The sequence below is a fragment of the Parasteatoda tepidariorum genome, chromosome 6, assembly GCF_043381705.1.
Source record: "Parasteatoda tepidariorum isolate YZ-2023 chromosome 6, CAS_Ptep_4.0, whole genome shotgun sequence".
Classification (NCBI taxonomy): domain Eukaryota; kingdom Metazoa; phylum Arthropoda; class Arachnida; order Araneae; family Theridiidae; genus Parasteatoda; species Parasteatoda tepidariorum.
This window is the reverse complement of record NC_092209.1, coordinates 63,530,517-63,548,641: the sequence shown is the minus strand read 5'-3', so window position 1 is coordinate 63,548,641 and position 18,125 is coordinate 63,530,517. Positions and strand designations below refer to the sequence as shown.

The window sequence follows — 18,125 nt, the reverse complement described above, 5'->3', positions numbered from 1 at the left end:
ATATATGTGTGTGTGTGTGTAAAATTGACTGGGTTAAATGTGTCAAAATCAGCACCTATATTTCATTCAGAAAAATATTTATTTTTTAAAAGGAATTATAATAAAAACATTTGGATATTTTTTTCTATAAAAATTGTAGGAAATGCAGTGAGTGATATAAGTTCAAGAAACTTTTTGTAACGAAATTAAATTGTACTTATTATGAAAGCTAAATATATTTAAATCAGAAACAAACCTAAGAGAAACTAAAAGCATTTTTATCTTAAAACCTTTTGCCAGTAGCTGGATTTTTAAAAATTTAAAATATTACATTCTAGAATATGGTTGTTGTTGTTGTTGTTAATTTACGTCGCACTAGAGCTGCACAATGGGCTATTGGCGACGGTGTGGGAAACATCCCTGGGGATGATCCGAAGACATGCCATCACAATTTTGATCCTCTGCAGAGGGGATGGCACCCCCGCTTCTTTAGCCCTACGATCTGCACGTGAAGTCGAGCACTTTACGGTAGCACAGTTTAACGAGGACCAATACCGCACACCCTCGGTCCCTACGCAGACTGATCCAAGTGGTCACCCACCCGCACACTGACCGTAGCCAGTGATGCTTGACTTCGGTGATCTGCTGGGAACCGTGTCTTAACGATCAGTCCACTGCGGGACTCTAGAATATGGTAGCCCATACCATAAATTTTTGGTTTGTCGTTGTCACCAGAAAAAAAAGGAGTTGTTAATATGAAATGTTTCATTGAAACAAATACTAGCTCTCATTTTCTGATGAAATATATTTTACGTTTGAAGTATGCGCTTAAAAAATATCAATAAATCAAATAGAATAAAAACTACCTTTAACATTAAAAAAAAACTTATTAATGAAAAAAGTTTGATAAATTCAAGTTTATCAAATGGAATATATTCCATTTCGTTTGGATCCTCTTCACTTTTTTAGCATATGAATTTCAATATATTTTCTCAAGAAATAAATTTCAGAGCTACATACTTTTAAAATATGTAAACGTAGTTTTTAGAATCTATCACAACGCTGTTTATCTTTAAAAAAGAACCCTACAACTTTTTCTGCGAATCAAAACCACTTTTTATAAAATGGCGTAAAATCATTTTAATAAATAAATATTTACAAAGAATATTGTTTTTTTTAAAAAAGAAACAGAAAAAAGGAGCATTGGTAAAATAATATTTCATTCTTAAATTGCAATGACTTTACTCATTTATATTTCATACTTTTTGTATAAGTCGTCAAATTTTATTCAAGTGTATCATTGTACAGCGAATTAATTTTTAATTGCCTTTGAAGTACTAGTTTTTAACATTACAAGTACCAAACAAGTTTTTTTTCTTCCAAATCGGGTAAAATGAAATTCACGTTAAGATATTTTTATAAACTTATTATTTCATGCGTTTATTTCTTACAAAGATACTTAATTACAGATTATATCAATCATTTTTAAATTTATTAATCCAACTGACAGCATAATCCTCTTCTCAAATTAGGCGAAAGAAGATTAGGTTTAATTCTTTCAAAATTTCTGTTATTGTCATGTTATTTATGTCTTCTAAATAGTATTAAGCTATCTTTTTAGTTTTAAAAATGCAAAATGTTTCGATTTAAAAGGAATAAAAAATACTTTTAATAAAAAATATATTTTTCAGGTTATTTCTAGAAAAGTCATGACATCAGTTCAAAATAAATGTAGAATGAGAATTTTTAAACGAAGTAATGAAGCTTATCATTTTAAATACCTCTTATGTAACACAACTCATATTAGTTTTGATTATTTTAACCTTCCTTTGGTGAAAGAGTGCTGTAAATGACCTAAATATTTTTTTATAAAAGCATATTTTTGCATATTTGACCACTAAAGTAAGCGCATACATTGAAAATAATTTTAGAGCTCATTTAAACCATGGCATCGAGAAAACTTGCAACAAGAATAATATACAACTAAGTTGAACGTGCCATATTAGATTGCCAAGCAAGTTAAACTCTATTTTTTAAATTTCACGATCCTATGGTTTAAAATTGAATGGACCTATAGGAAGTGATTCCTAAAAAAAACAATATCCGCGCACATTTATTTATATAATAAATATTTTATTTTAAAATCGATCCTTTTTCAGTTCTTATACTTTGTTTTCCTCCATTTCGAAACTTTTTTTCAAGGTAAAAACTGTAGATTATGGAAGTTCTGTACTAAATATTTTATATTTTACAACGTAGAATATGAAGTTTTAAAGTTTATAAAGTTTTTTTTCCCACTGAATTTGATATTGTGTCCACTTTCCTACTAGATAGAGCATGCAAATCTCTTTAAGAACCCAGTACCAGAGTATAACGCAAATCCCAATTATTTCCAGCTTTCAGTCAATACAGTTTATCACGATATTATCACTAAATAGATATATCGTCAATCTAAATCCCGATCAATTTCCGAATAGTTCGAGTATTCTAATTTCGATTGGACTTTGTGCTGGACGAAAATCCAATGGAACTTACGACCAATTTCAGACGCAATTTAGCTAACGTACTCAAAATTAAAAAGAAAATAGTAAAATAAGATGAAAATTTAAAATCTATTTCTTTCAAATGAACTGAAAAGGAGAAAAATCAAATTTTTACCTCTTCTAAAACCAAGGGCGGATTACCCATTAGGCCAGACTAGGCCATGGCCTGGGGCCCCCAATGATAAGGGTCCCCTTAAAAAAAAATTTTCGAAAATAAATTTAAAAAAATTAAGAAAAACAATGATTTTCTTAAAAAAAATCAATTTCAAATATATATTAATAAAATACGATATATTTTTTTTGTTCTAATTTAACAAAATAATGTAACATTTAATTTATTATTATTTATTTTTATTTTAAATTTGCTTTCTTACATGAAAAGATATATTAATACTTTTATATTTTAATAAATAAGAAATATACGAGAAAAAAAATTAATCGAAGGGCCCCAAAAATTTGAATGGCCTAGGGCCCCGCTTACGCTTAATCCGCCCCTGCCTAAAACGCAGAGGGCATCATCACCTTCTCATTAAATCCTATCATAACCGAAAATTGATTCGCCCTACGTTTTTCATTTTATGTGTAGCAAATATGGAATTATTTTCTAGTTTAAAAAGTTCTCTAAAGCTCTCTAAACTACTTTTTACTACTACTTTTTAGCTCACTAACCTTGATAAACGTAGTTTTTAAACCTTTCATTTAATTTACTACTTCCATTTGTACATTAATTCGCAGGTTCATTTTTTATTTCAAACCCATTATTGCAAAATACTGCCATTTTCCACTATAAACATGTTTAATTATGCTTAGGTGACTTTACTTAAATTCTGTGTGAATTTAACCAGCTGTTTAATTTTTCCCAACTTCATTGCTCTTAAAAAGTACTACTTTATGAGAATGTGCATAAAGTCACTTTGTGGCAAAATAAGCTTTGCGAATAATTTATACTACAACATCAAGCAAAATGCACCGTTAAAGGTATTGTATGCTTTCACATTAAAATATGTGCTAAAAACGGTAAAAAGTAAAGAAATTTTAAGAATGGGTTTGAGAATAAAAATAATTTACAAGTCAATTTACTTCTGATATGCTAACTTAAAAACAAAATTGCAATCATAGGAATAATTTTAATATAAACCTTCAGTTTTCATAGCACTGTTAGAAATATTTGAAATCAAAATATTTTACAGTAAATTGAGCATTTCAAATTATTAAAATTAAAAATAAAAATTAATTAATAATTGAATATTAAAACTGTAATTCAATATATACAAGGCGTTGTTTGGTCGTATATAGTTCAGCAATGTATAGTTCAATATAGTGCTCTTTACATTAGAGATTAGAGGGGCTCAGTTGCAGGGCAAAATCCTGAGCCCGGGCCAATCGCGGGTTCGTTTACTGAAAAAAAGGTTTTGAGGTTCGGGGGCACCTGAACTATTTCACAACTTAAAACACATTTAATTCAGGTGTTCAGTCAGTTTAAATGTAGGTAATGAGCAAGCCTGAGTACAAACGGTTACAATCTTTAAATAAGTTTCCATTCGTAATTTTTTTTTACATGTACTTAAAGATTAAACATATTGAGTCATTCTCTGATCGTGTAATTTCTTGTATTGGTGATCCAAATTGTCTTCCCAGATCATGGAACTTAGCGTCAAGAACTTTTTTCTGGTGTTTTTAAAAACTTAAAAGTTAATGGTAACAAGCTCAAAATTACCCACACAGTGAAGGAAATTGAGTGCTGTATAATCTAAAATAAGTCATATTAAAACGTAATAGTTTTGAAATTTGTAAAAATGTGTGCGGATTAACCCGTAATATTTTGGTCATTTACCCAACGCGCTTATTTATTGCATAACTATATTGCATACTTAATGAGTCAGTAAAATTTTTAATTAAAATTTTGTTTTTTAACAAAATTATTTCTTACCTGACTTATTGGGCAACCTGTATTTCGCATCGAAAACGACCCCTCTCGTAAATATTAAAAAACTTTTTCTTTTAATATTCGCCAAAATAGATATGCATTAAAAATTAGTAGAAAATGTGACAATCCACGTGATATCATTGAATAAAAATGAAGCATTTTACTACATCAATCTGCTTAAATAAACAGGATTGCATGATGAAATATCATTAATGATTTAAACAAGCAGAATAGTGCTAATTACAATCTTAAATCTTAACCAAAATTGTGATCAATAGTTACTTAAACAAAAACAGCAACTTCTTCGCTTCAGATTTGAAGGGAAAAATAACTACTTTTGATTAATATTTTGTAAAGCGCATTTTTTTTTTTTTGAAAAAAAAAGGGGAAAAATCCTTTAGCTTAACAAATTAAACTGCGAGACTTCATGGGGAATATTTACAGAGAGGAAATTTTTGCAGACTTCAATTAGTTGAATCAATATTTAAATGATAACTTCTTAAATAAATATGTACGCACGTTATATTGAAGTTTCAACTATACACACGACCTGAATGAAGTTTTGTTAAAAACTGAATATTATTAAGAGGAAAAAAAATAAGCTTTTTTTTCTTGTCATTCTTTAGAATGGGGTTGTAAGAAAGTCTCATTTTTGTTTACTTTTAATATTAATGTTGTAAGCGAAATTGTTATACATTTTATGCAATCTTCAAGAAAGTTAGATGTTGTTATATAGCATGATGAAAACTTGAAACTATTTTATTTTTGTTAGTATTAGAATAACATCAAGCTTATTCATTTCATATGTAATTAAAAAAATTCAGATTTTTTTAATCAATTCAATATACCCTCTTTTATTTTGTTCTACGTTACTCTTTAAATATAGTCAAAACAGTTCAATATTTAAAATAAAATAAATAAAAACTACTCTTCGTTGATGCAACAGGAAAAAATAGTAATTTCGCTCACCTGCGTAGTTTAGAACTCTGGATTAGCTCTGATTTGATTCTAAGTTTTCAATGATACTTAGAAATATACTATATTGTGCTAAGTACTGAGCTCAAAATAAGAGAAATAAAAAAAAGAACAATCTAAATAACTTTCAATTTAATAATTGGATCTTCACGTTCTAGGACTCAATCTTAAAAGTTCTGAGGGATGACCTCAAGTATACTAATTAGTGTAGGTGATTACTTAAGCAACGAAATCAGACACAAAAAATCGTATTTTTAAAAATCAGTTTCTCAGGAACTATTCGACCGATTTCGCTCATATTTGTATTTTGCCATTTAAAATTGTATTTTTTAAAATGCTGTAAAAAATGTATACCTTTCAATTCAAATTTTTTCGACTATTATTTAATAAGACAGTACAAAGTAATAAATATTTAGTGAATTTTTTTTTGCATGGTATCACCTTTGGATAAACGAGTTTTACAATTAAGTGCAAAAATTTTTCTATTGGTTTAAAAAGTTTTTGGGATGTGGGAAAATACGTAAATAGTAAAATTAACATAAAAATAAGTCTTAGACAAAAATAATGAATGGTCATTAAGGCGTCTCTAATGCAAGTTGCAATTTTCGACATGACATGAGACCAACATTGGCTTCGATATAGATTAGCTTTGAAGCTCACTATCAACATTCGCCAAATTATTTTGATTCATCCACTCTTCCTAGTATTCTATAATATTTTGCTATTACTTTATTTATTGTACATAACTGACGGAAGTAACAAAAATATTGAATAATGGTTTACGTTATTCGAAGTTCGATTAGAAGTTCTTTGTTTAACAACTTTTGCACGTTTTTAATAATAATCAAACTTGCCAAGATAGGCCCCATCTTTGTTGGAAGTGGCAATTCATGTCCTGGATTCTTGCTACTGTTATTCTGCCGTGTACTAGTGAAATAAACGCAAGCGGCATAAAATTCAAAATTGAGATTTTTATATATTTGACATTTTTGTAAAATAAGCTATTACCAAAAAAAATCAAAAACAAATTTGTTTTCTCATTTTTTTGAAATTCTATTTTAAAGTTCATAGTATTAGCAACAGAAAAAAAAAGTTATCAAGCCACTTTTTATCAAAATCTATCGTGAAGCACTTACACAGAGATGCCAAGTTGCTCCGGACAGCAAATAAATATTTTCGAGTGGTAATTTATTAATGTGTTACGTTTGGTTTAATAAATTCAATTTATTAGGTTTTTATCCACCACTATTTCTAAATAATTTGAAAGCTTTTACAATTCGCCACTTTGTTTAAGTTAAATCATCCTACACCATTTTAAAAGTAAGCAAAATTGATATAATATTTGCAAATTTTAGTTTGAAATTCTTTACCGTTTTTTTTAAATTATTATGGCGCGTCCGGAGCAGTTGGCATCTCTGCTTACGTAATTTTTTCAATCGCACGGAAGTACAATTAAGATAAAGCTCTCGAAGATTTTAATAATTCTGAACTTAAATCCGAATGCAAGGGAACTGTTCAGTATTTTGATACACTCAATACTCGAAACACTTATGTATCACCGTTTACATAGAAATTGTATCAGTTTTTAATTATATTTCAATATTTAAATATATGGAAATAAAAAAAGGCGAAAAATCGTCTATGGCTAGCTTTATTTCAAGTTTCCACTAAGAATATCTATGTGATATTAGAATTGAATTGAATGTGGGATTTAATGGCACAAAGTCCACAGCTATGTGATATTAGATCAGCTTACGAATCTACTAGAGTCAGGACTCAAACCTGACTCTAGTAGATTCGCAAACTGGTATATTTTCTGGACTCTAAATGTGATTTAAATTAGTAATGTGATTTAGATTAGCAAATGTGATTAAATTAGCGATTTAAATTTGTAATGTTACCAGCTTAATTGGCAGTTAGTATGGAAAAATTAGAAATGACTGATATTCCAGAGCAATACTACTGATTTGAATCTAAGCTTTTTGACTTAGTTGAATTTATGTTCAATGAGATAAGTTAAAACTGTAAATTCGAATTTAAAATGCAGTAAATAATACATATATATTACGTTTGCATAGGATGATATCAAATTAATTCACCAATAAACATTCGATATGGGGGTTAGAACATGAAAGAATTCGTTAGGAAGTTCAATTAATCGAGATAAATAAATATTGCTTAGATAACGATAAACTTTCATCTAAAGCAGGATGAAATATGGGTAGTAAAATATCTCCCATCTCTTGCTGCAGATGACAGAATATACACAACCATATCGGGAAAACATGGGATTTATGACTTTCATTACATTATTAAAGGACCGACATCACGTGATTAAAAGCGCTTATTACGTTCGGATTTCCTTCCCTGATTCGATTGTTTATCGATAGAAGGGGTCCTCGAAATGAATTACTTGGTTGTTCTTTTTCTCTGTCTGGAATCTGTGTCAATATTTGTGAGAAAAGTTCTGTTGCGTTATTGCTTTTATTAAGAGATGTATTTAATTTGTGTTATAAAGTTACTATTGGTGTTTTAGAAAAGATATTGAAAAGCAGTCGTATAATCTGTATGAGCAATTGATTATGAAATTGAAAAATTCTGGTTAAAAGCATTTTTGGAAACAAAATTTGCATATATTGTCACAGATTGCAATACGTGCAAAGTAGAAAATGCAAATTCAATTTTCAAATTACTTGACTCGTTAATAGCGCAGTCCTTCTTTTTCAAGTAAATTATTTTTCAAATGATATAATTCATCTTTCTTGTGGCACAAGTCGCTTTACAAGTGGCACAAGTCGCTTTTCAAGTGGCAAAACCCGGTTTACAGGTGGCACAAGTCGGTTCTCAAGTGGCACAAATCAATTCTAAAGTGGCACAAGTCGCTTTTCAAGTGGCACAAGTCGCTTTACAGGTGGCACAAGTCGGTTTTCAAGTGGCACAAGTCGGTTTTCAAGNGTGGCACAAGTCCCTTTTCAAGTGGCACAAGTCCCTTTTCAAGTGGCACAAGTCCCTTTTCAAGTGGCACAAGCTGCTTTACAGGTGGCACAAGCTGCTTTACAGGTGGCACAAGCTGCTTTACAGGTGCCACAAGCTGCTTTACAGGTGCCACAAGCTGCTTTACAGGTGGCACAAGTCGGTTTTCAAGTGGCACAAGTCGGTTTTCAAGTGGCACAAGTCGGTTCTCAAGTGGCACAAGTCGGTTTGCAAGTGCCACAAGTCGGTTCTCAAGTGGCACAAGCAGGTTTGCAAGTAGTACAAGTTTCTTTACAGGTAACACCAGTCGCTTATACAAAGGATATAAGTTGCCTTACCCTTTTTAAAAAACATCGGTATGTAAATACAATATAATTGCAGACCCATGTTTTAATTAGACCCATGTAATAATTTACAAAAAAAATCTCAAATTGCAGATACCTTGCAATTAAAATTGGGTTACGTAAGTTCAAATAAATGACACTGAAAACAGTACAACTACCCACGATTTGCATAGTTCGCGCTTGCCAAGTCCTTTTACGACAACTCCTCGCAAGCTGCTTCCGGTATTTGTTGAAAATATAATAGAAAACAAACAACTGATTTATTCTTAAATAATTAAAATGATTCTAAATACTTATTAAAGATTAAAAAAAAGCATTTTGAAATCAAAAACAGGAAAAACAGCTATATAATTCTATAAATTATTTTTATAAATATTTGCACCAAGGGGTAGATAGACGCCAATATATCTGAAATCAATAAATCGCAAGCTTTTAATAAAAGTAGTAACTGAATTTTCATTACTGTGAAGAGCAATTTCAAATAAAGCTATTTGGAGAAAATGTTATCCTAGCGATTCTATATAAAATAGACCGACACGATAGTTTTTCCCACGAAAAAAAGTTACCACTTATTTCTCTCTCTTTTATTAAAATGAAAAATGCTTATTTTTTATAAACATTAAGTGGGAAGATAAAAAACAAAATCCACATTACACAAAAAAGTCAATCTTCATTGTTCTTATAAGGTCTTTAAAATTGAAAATGCTTATTTTTTAAAAGAAAAAAATATCTGATGCAGAAAGGAAAAAAAATCATTCTTTTAATTTTACGCGTGAGTTATTGGAACGAAATGAATTTATATTTTTAAAATACAGTAGCTATTTCTCTCTAAACAATGTATTACTTTATTCAAATTTCACAACATTTTATTATGTCTAAACTTTATGTGTTTTTAACGTTGGAGTTCTGGAATCAAAATTTGGATCTTTAACTAGCTGCAATGTTTAAAATTTAAACTGCACATTTGTGTCTGAGAAGAACACCAGAGTCAATTTTATTTTTTCTTAACCGCTACAAACAGCATTTTTCGTCAATAAAAAATTCCACCTAAGTTTTAAAATGTATATGCTACGGTGAATGGCCGAAATCTGGAGAATGTTGACTCTCACCGGTGAATGTCAACAATCACAGTGGCTTTGGTGAATGTCCGAAATATTTGTTATATCCAATTTTATGTTAATTTATTCGTTGATATTATTATATTTATTTGATATATTTATATTTATTCTATATTTTAAAGCTTACTGACGATAGATTAGAAGAAACATCAGTATTTGGAGTATCGGCAAATGTATACCGGGTTATGGCACTTGACCTTAAAAAAACATCAGTGTAGGGTATACCGGGCAAATGTATAACGGGCAGTGGCACTTAACCTTAAAAAACATCAGTGTAGGGTATACCGGGCAAATGTATACCGGCTAATGGCACTTCACCTTAAAAAAAACATCAGTGTACTGTATACCGAGCAAATGTATACCAGGCTATGGCACTTAACCTTTAAAAACATCAGTGTAGGGTATACCGGGCAAATGTATACCGGCCAGTGGCACTTCACCTTAAACATCAGTGTAGGGTATACCGGGCAGTGGCACTTCACCTTAAAAAAACATCAGTGTAGGGTATACCGGGCAAATGTATACCAGTCAAATGTAAATGTATGGCCCGATACTCCAAACACTGATGTTTCTTCTGATCTATCGTCAGTAAGTATTAAAATATCGAATAAATGTAATTATATCCACGAATAAATCCATATCAAATCAAATGTAATAAATATTTCGGACATTCACCAAAGCGACTATGTGATTGTCAACATTCACCGGTGAAAGTCAACAACCACCGATTTCGGTCATTCTCCGTGACATATACAAGTTTTAAACATCAACTGCAGCTCTGAACTTGATAGCAATACAAGGTTCAAGCTCTTGATAATCGAATGATGCAGATATTGTCCTTATATCGCTAATCTGAATTCTAATCTATGCAGAAAACTTATTAATATTTTCCGTTTCATGACAAATAACGAAACTTAAAGTACTTTTCGTTTTACTTACTAGTTATTCTACTAGTTAAGAAAAAAATACTTTGTTACAAAAACTATTTCAAGATATTTATTTTTTCATAAATCTTCATTAAACTTTTTCGATAAAATTATTTCTCGATTATCAGTAAAATTTTTTCTCAAATACTTTTTATAACTTAATTGATTTCGGGATCTTCAAACTCATAAAAACATCGCATTCGACAAACTGTAATTATTTTTTTCGTTCTTATATTTTGGAAAATTTTGTTTCATTAAATGTTATTCATATTACAATTAGTTAATTACAAATCGACTGAATGTAAACGAATTGAATATAGTTTTCTTATGTTAAGAATCTATTTAATTATTTAGTAACATCAATTGACATCAAATTGTATATTGAAAATGAATGTCATGTAATGCAATTATTCCATTAAATTATTACCAGATTTAGATAAAATCAAAAACTTTCCACAAGCAATTGATTAACTCTTGTAACTAGTTCCAACCCTTCCGTCGTAACTTCATCTTGGCGAAATTTGCTTAAAAATCACTGTTTTTTTTTGAAAATAATGTTTCAGTTTTTATAAAACTACCGGTTTATGCCACTGGGATGAGTTTGGTAAAAAAACAAAAAAACTATAAGATAGATCAAAAACTTTTATATGCAGAAACACTTTTCAAATAATTAGAAACATTCCTGAAATTTGAGCAATAAAAAAGTATGTAGATTTATCCCCAGAGGAGAGTATTTTATTTATTTATTTAGTTATATTGTGTAAATAGAGAGGAGTCTCATAGTGTAATTTTTGAACCATGTAAATATGAATCCTTACATTTAATTTTAAAATCGCTTTAATACTAATCTCGATATTTGATTTTATGATAGTGTTAATACGAATATCGATGTTTCATTTTAAATTCTCAAGAACATTAAACTCAATGTTGCATTTTAAAATCATGTGAATATGAATCTCTGTGTTTCATTTCAAAATAGCGTGAATAGGAATTTCGATGTATGATTTTTAAGTCACTTGAGCACGAATCTTAATAGTAGCTTTTAAATCGCGTGAATACGAAACTCAATAAGTAATATAAAATCATGAAAATACGAAAAATGATGCACGATCTTAAATCGTGTAAATAGAAATCGCGATGTGCAGTTTCAAATCATATGAATGTAATTTTAAATCGCGTTTGCATTGGTATGAAAAACCGTAATAGTGAATGTTTTTCACAGGATTCCAAAAGAGAAACTCTTTCAAGAGACGAAGTTTTTTTTCTTTAGTTAATAGTAAAAAATGTTTCACGATGGTGAAAAATTTTTCGAGAACTGTGTTTAGTGTATATTATGCAGCCATGTTAGTAATATTTGTGATCAAATAACAAGGTTATCAGCTTTTCTTCAAATAAGTTGTTAATACTAAAGATCTTACTTTAAAAAACACTCAGATCAAATCAGACAGATTTGATCTGAGTGTTTTTTAAAGTAAGTGATAAAATAAAGAAGAGTTGCTTACCTGATTTGCAAGGATCCATGTAAACATCGTTGGAAACTTTGTGTTGGAAATTTGTAGCGGCTAGTTCTTCCATTGTCCATTTCTTGGCTTCACTGTTCTCTGTGCATACCATGAACGTGACCAGCAAGATGGTCGAGGACACTAATAAAAGGTTCGTTCTTCTCTTGCTGGACAGGTCCTTGACAATCTTGATCAAATCTTCCATATTCTAGAAGTACCCGCTCACAGCCGGTCAGTGCCGCCACGTCATCTGAAAATAAATAATCGGATTTAACAGGTACATCAAAAGAGATTCGTTCGATTGAGAAGTAATCAAAATGGTTAATCATATGTGACAAGCAAAAAAGTAAAATAAACCGGCTTTATACGAATTTGAGGTTTAACTTAATTTTATTGCGAAAATTAGATGGACGAACTTGGATGAATAATAGATTTGTTTCAAGAATATTTTTAAAAGCTTTTATCTAATTTAAATTAATTAAAATAAAAAAATAGCATTACTGTATTGTTAAATTGACACAATTTGTGAAGATAAAAATATTGTTAAGACTTCAATCAACATTACAACGCTGTATAAACAAACACAATGCAGCAACGCAATAAAATTTAAAATAAACCTTATATTTATTTAAACAGAGATGGTCAGAGAATATTGTAACAATTTTCGAAGTTTAAACATAAATATTTGCCTATTTAAAAATCAAAGAATTTAGCATCCGGAAATCGAACTGCCTTACTGATTATATTGGAATCTTAAACGAGTTCAGAACAATGTCAAATTTGAAATTTTCTTTATGTGATACGTTTCCTGTTGTTTTTTTTGCTCGATTAATAACTTGTTTAAATTATAGACAAGACAATCTTGCAGCTCGATCGATAGCGTGGAAGCGGTGGGTTCAAATTCCACAACTCTGTTGTTGTTAATTTACGTCACACTAGAGCTGCACAATGGGCTATTGGCGACGGTCTGGGAAACATCCCGGAGGATGATCAGAAGACATGCCATCACAATTTTGATCCTCTGCGGAGAGGATGGCACCCCCGCTTCGGTAGCCCGACGACCTGTGCGCGAAGTCGATCACTTTACGGTAGAATAGTTTAAGGAGGACTGATACCGTGCACCCTCGGTCCCTACGCAGGCTGATCAAAGTGGTCACCCACCCAATAACTGACCACAGCCAGTGATTCTTGACTTCGCTGTTCCACTGTGTCTTTACAATCACTCCACTGCAGGACCCATAAATAAAGGAAAATGTAGATAGAACTGCTCCCGAGATTAAAATTGACTCTTAGTGATATTATTCTGTAAAAAGTCTTTTCTGTTCTGTAATTTGTCGCTTGTAAGCCGTTCGAGTCGACTGCATATCCGATTGAGAATAGTTGTTATTACGCCAAAATCTCTGCTGCCTTGAGGTAAGTGGTTCAATTTTAAAAATACACTGGATGCATCTTTATGTTTTACTCAATCATTTATGTATAAATTTGCAGTCTTGTATGCTAAAACTATTATTGAAGAATAAGTTAACAAATTGAAGAATAAGTTACACTAACAGCAAAAGAACATGACAGAAATAAAAAGAAAACAAAGATTAAAAGTTATAACTAAAGGCTTATCAAACGGAATCCAGGCATGAATCAAACACACTACTTCCACGCTTAAGGATGTTTGACGGAAAGACAACACCTTACGTTTGACATGGCCTTGCAAGTTAATAGATTAGATTTTAATAAATAAATAGATATATAAATAAATAAGTAATTAATAGCCTGATATAATAATAAGTATATAACATATAAATACATAAATAAATAAGTAATTAATAGCCTAGGATCGGGTACAAGAAAAACACCCGAGATACCTCCCATCTGTGAAAATTGAAACGCACATTCGAACCTCGAAGTTTATTAAGATCTTCATCATTTATCGGCGAGACGTATAATTAAAGCAAAATATACGAGAAAAGGAAAGTGTGCTGGTATGATCACGGCAGAAGTCAGAAAAGAATCACAACGTTTCGAATTAAATAGCACACAAATATTTAACTGACGTTTGACTAATTTTGTTACACGCAATAGTAATGAAAAACGGTATTCAATATTTTGGGGAATGACATGCCACTAAGAGAGTGCGGATTAGTATTTTGAAGTTCAAGTTCTTCAGTCAATCAATCATTTCTATGTTGTTTGTTTATAAGCGCTGATGCTTTCCAGTGGTTACGGGACATGAGCCAGTTGAAACCTTTCACAGTTCGTATAAAACCTTAGGTTGTTGTAGTTGTAGTTCATTTACGTCACACTAAAGCTGCACAATGGGCTATTAGCGACGGTCTGGGAATCATTCCTGAGGATGATCCGAAGACATGCCACCACAATTTTGATCCTCTGCACAGGGGATAGCATCCCGTTTCAGTAGCCCAACGACCTGCACGCGAAGTCGAACACTTTACGGTAGAACAGTTTAACGAAGACCAATACCGCATTTTTAGACTAAATTATATAAGCAGGGATCACTTTTATTGACCCTAAATTTATTTATCGATCCGGTTTTCATGACGCTAACACAAATAGTATTTCCGCACCAAGAAAATAACAATAACTGAAAGAAAAATCGTTTGCAAAAAATCATGTACCTTCGATGAGATTTTGAAATTAATGGAGGTAACCGCTAAGAACAAACAACCTCCATTAACAACCAGTTTACTGTGAAACAGAAAGTGGCCGCTCCCGAGAGGTTTCACTGCATAAATCTTCGGTTTTGTCACATGCCCTTGTCAAATCGTAGAACATAATAGCCGAAATTAAAGACAGAAAAAGAGAATGAATGTTGCATTCAGAATTACGGCGTAAGTCAGACCCACATATTTTAGAGCGTATATAACGGAAGGTTAATACCCCCCAGTTACAGATGTCCTTGTCGGATAGAAACAAATATTTACTTGTGAAACGAACGCAAAATAAAATATTCATAAAATATTATTGAAAGAAAATGTTTTGTTTAGAGATTATGACATTTAAGATAACAAATTGATGAACCAAATTTACATTCTAAGATCATACATAAGCTCTTGATTGTGAAATTTAAATTCTTAACTATTTATCGTTAGCTTAAGAATAAAAAAAAATTAAATATTTAAGCGGCTTTTCATTTATCACAACATTTGTTTTAAAAACTGCAAAAAAACCTCAAACTCTCAACATGCGTTAATATTAAAAGTTGCAAAATTTCATAAAAACATTTTTTAAAAAATTAGAACAAAAACAAAAGAACATTAGTTTTTCCCTTTTAATTTAGACATTTAGAGAAAAGTCGGATTATTTGAATAATGTTTTTTGATACTGTTTGATGGGTAAATCTACCTAAATGAAATAAAAATATAAATTAATAAAATTATTAAATTTAAAACTTGAGAAAGGTTAAGTAAATTAATATTAATGGAAGCAAAAAAACAAACAAACTAAAACTGATATTTAATAGCCATACAACCTTTTTAAAACATAAATCCAAATTTAGCTTATTTGTCTTTCAAAAGTACTGTTTCTTTTTTGTCTAAATCACATGATAACTGCAGAGCTTAGTTTGTTAATACAATTACGCCCAAAGAAAATTCATTAGATATTTAAGAATAATACTGGGGAAGAAATGTCTTGTTGCATTTTTGCAAAAACTTGATCTTACCTAAAGCGGGTGTGAGGACTTTAAATCTGAAATTTTTTTAGCTCCTAACGCGACGGACTTTTTATAAATCAAATTTTTTTTGTCAATTTCCTGTCGAAATGTACAAGTTTAAAAACGTTATATATAATAGGAAGTCACATAAATGTTGCGCCAAACTTTTAGGGAAGTTAAGGCACATCATCAGGGTGAAAATTGCATAGCCCAAAAATATCGTTACACGCGGCTAGGGGTACTTTATTATTATGACCTGTTCAGACGCACACGAGGAAACAGTTCACAATAGTGAAGCACACCTAGCGGTTCCATTTTAATTTTGCCCTTATGATCTGCCCCAGCTCCCTTAAAAGGTTGGTGCAACATTTATGCAACCCCCTGTTATAAATGACATTTTTAAACTTTATTTTTTTACAGAAAATAGTCCAAAAATGTCAGTTTTTTAAAAACAATCTGTAGCTTATAAAGAGAAACCAATTGCAGATTCTTTATAATTAAAGTTCCACTTTGAAATGGCTATAAAAATAAAACTACCCGACCAAATGTCATCAAACTTGGTAAATGTCTATAAAAGGTCATGGTATTTTAGTTCCCGCAAAAAAACAAAATGTCAAAAATTCAGCACCATCGGAGAATGGCGCTGTATGCAATAGTGTTAAACAAATGTGAAATATGCAAATTTGTTTTACACGTCATGTGACTTTGCAGTTATAAAAGTGAGACGCCTTGTCTGAGCTGTCAGTGTTCTGAGTCGATAATGTCTGTTACCATGCAAGACCGTGCTTTGCTCGTGAAATGTTACTATGAATGCGACAGCAATGAACGGAGGGCTTTACAAAAGTTCCGTACTGTAAGAGGAAAACGCCGAGGTCCAATGACACAGCAAGGTTTACGGCAAATTTACGGTAAAAGACGTGTAAAACAAATTTGCATATTTCACATTTGTTTAACACTATTGCATACAGCGCCATTCTCCGCTAGAGGTAAATTTTTTTTTTGCGGGAACTAAAATCCCACGACCTTTTATAGACGTTTACAATGTTTGATGACATTCGGTCGGGTAGTTTTATTTTTATAGCCATTTCAAAGTGGAACTTTAATTATAAAGACCCTGTATATATATATGGGTCGTTCTCACAAAAACAGTCATTTTCATGTCCCCAGTATATTTTATGTTTGTTTTACAACTTACGAAAAAAAATNACTTTATTTCTGAAATAAAAATAAAAAAAATTACAAATTCGTGTTTTTTATTTCAGAATATTGAAATATAGAATTCAGAAAATCAATTTAAAAATTAATTTCTGATAAAAATATTAACACAGCACCATTTCAAACTTTGTCCTTAGTGTTTCGCATCATTCCCTCACAACAATGTTCTTATCACCTGCAATCTTCTTAGAATAAAAATATTTTAATAAAAACTTTAGCAGTTAACAACTGGCATCATAGAACAAAATTGCAGTATGTTTCCAACTTCAACTTAAAGAAGCTTTGCTGTGGAATAAATTTGAATGAAACAAACCAGGTAAAATTTTTTACATTTGTCATTCCCTCATGTGGTTTTTTAGAGTAAAGTAAAATACAACTTCATCGAGAAAGTGGATAATTATATGTTGCTTTCTTGTATGAATATAATTGTATGTGATTGGTTTCAGAAATTAATTAGGCCTAACTGTTATTTTTAAATTTTATTAAATTTGTCATTCCCTCTCTAGTGTATAAAGTGAGGGAATGATACTGAAGTGAGGGAATGATTCAAGATGAGTATATTATTAATTTTTTTTCTTTTGTTCAATCGTGCTGGCCAATTTTATTTCCCAAACCTGTAAAAACTATTAAATACATAAAACTAAATTATAATAAATATTAGATATACTTAGTATGTTATCATTTTCAAACTTGAGGTAACTGTAACTTAGAGAAAAACAAGTATTAAAATAAAATATCATTCCCTCTCTATTAGTGTCATTCCCTCACTTTTTAAATACTGAAATTAATTAATTTATTTAAATATTAAGTATATATTATAGCACATATACTTTTTTTATAATGCCATTACACATTTCTATTAATATAAAAAGTTTCAGAGCTTTTTATTCACTTTACTTTTTTGGGATTTTATGAACTGAAAAATGACAGTTTTCGTGAGAATGACCCATATATAT

The 18,125-nt window shown here is 30.7% G+C and overlaps 1 protein-coding gene across 1 annotated transcript in view; it reads right to left on the bottom strand.

The window, feature by feature from the left end:
• The window catches only part of LOC107453436 (bone morphogenetic protein 1), a 253,920-nt gene that overhangs the window by 192,731 nt on the left and 43,064 nt on the right, over positions 1–18,125 (bottom strand). The window contains exon 2 of the mRNA XM_043049329.2: positions 12,288–12,537. Within this exon, the coding sequence (XP_042905263.1) occupies positions 12,288–12,492 (205 nt within the window). The 5' untranslated portion in view covers positions 12,493–12,537. The remainder of the gene's footprint in view (positions 1–12,287; positions 12,538–18,125) is intronic.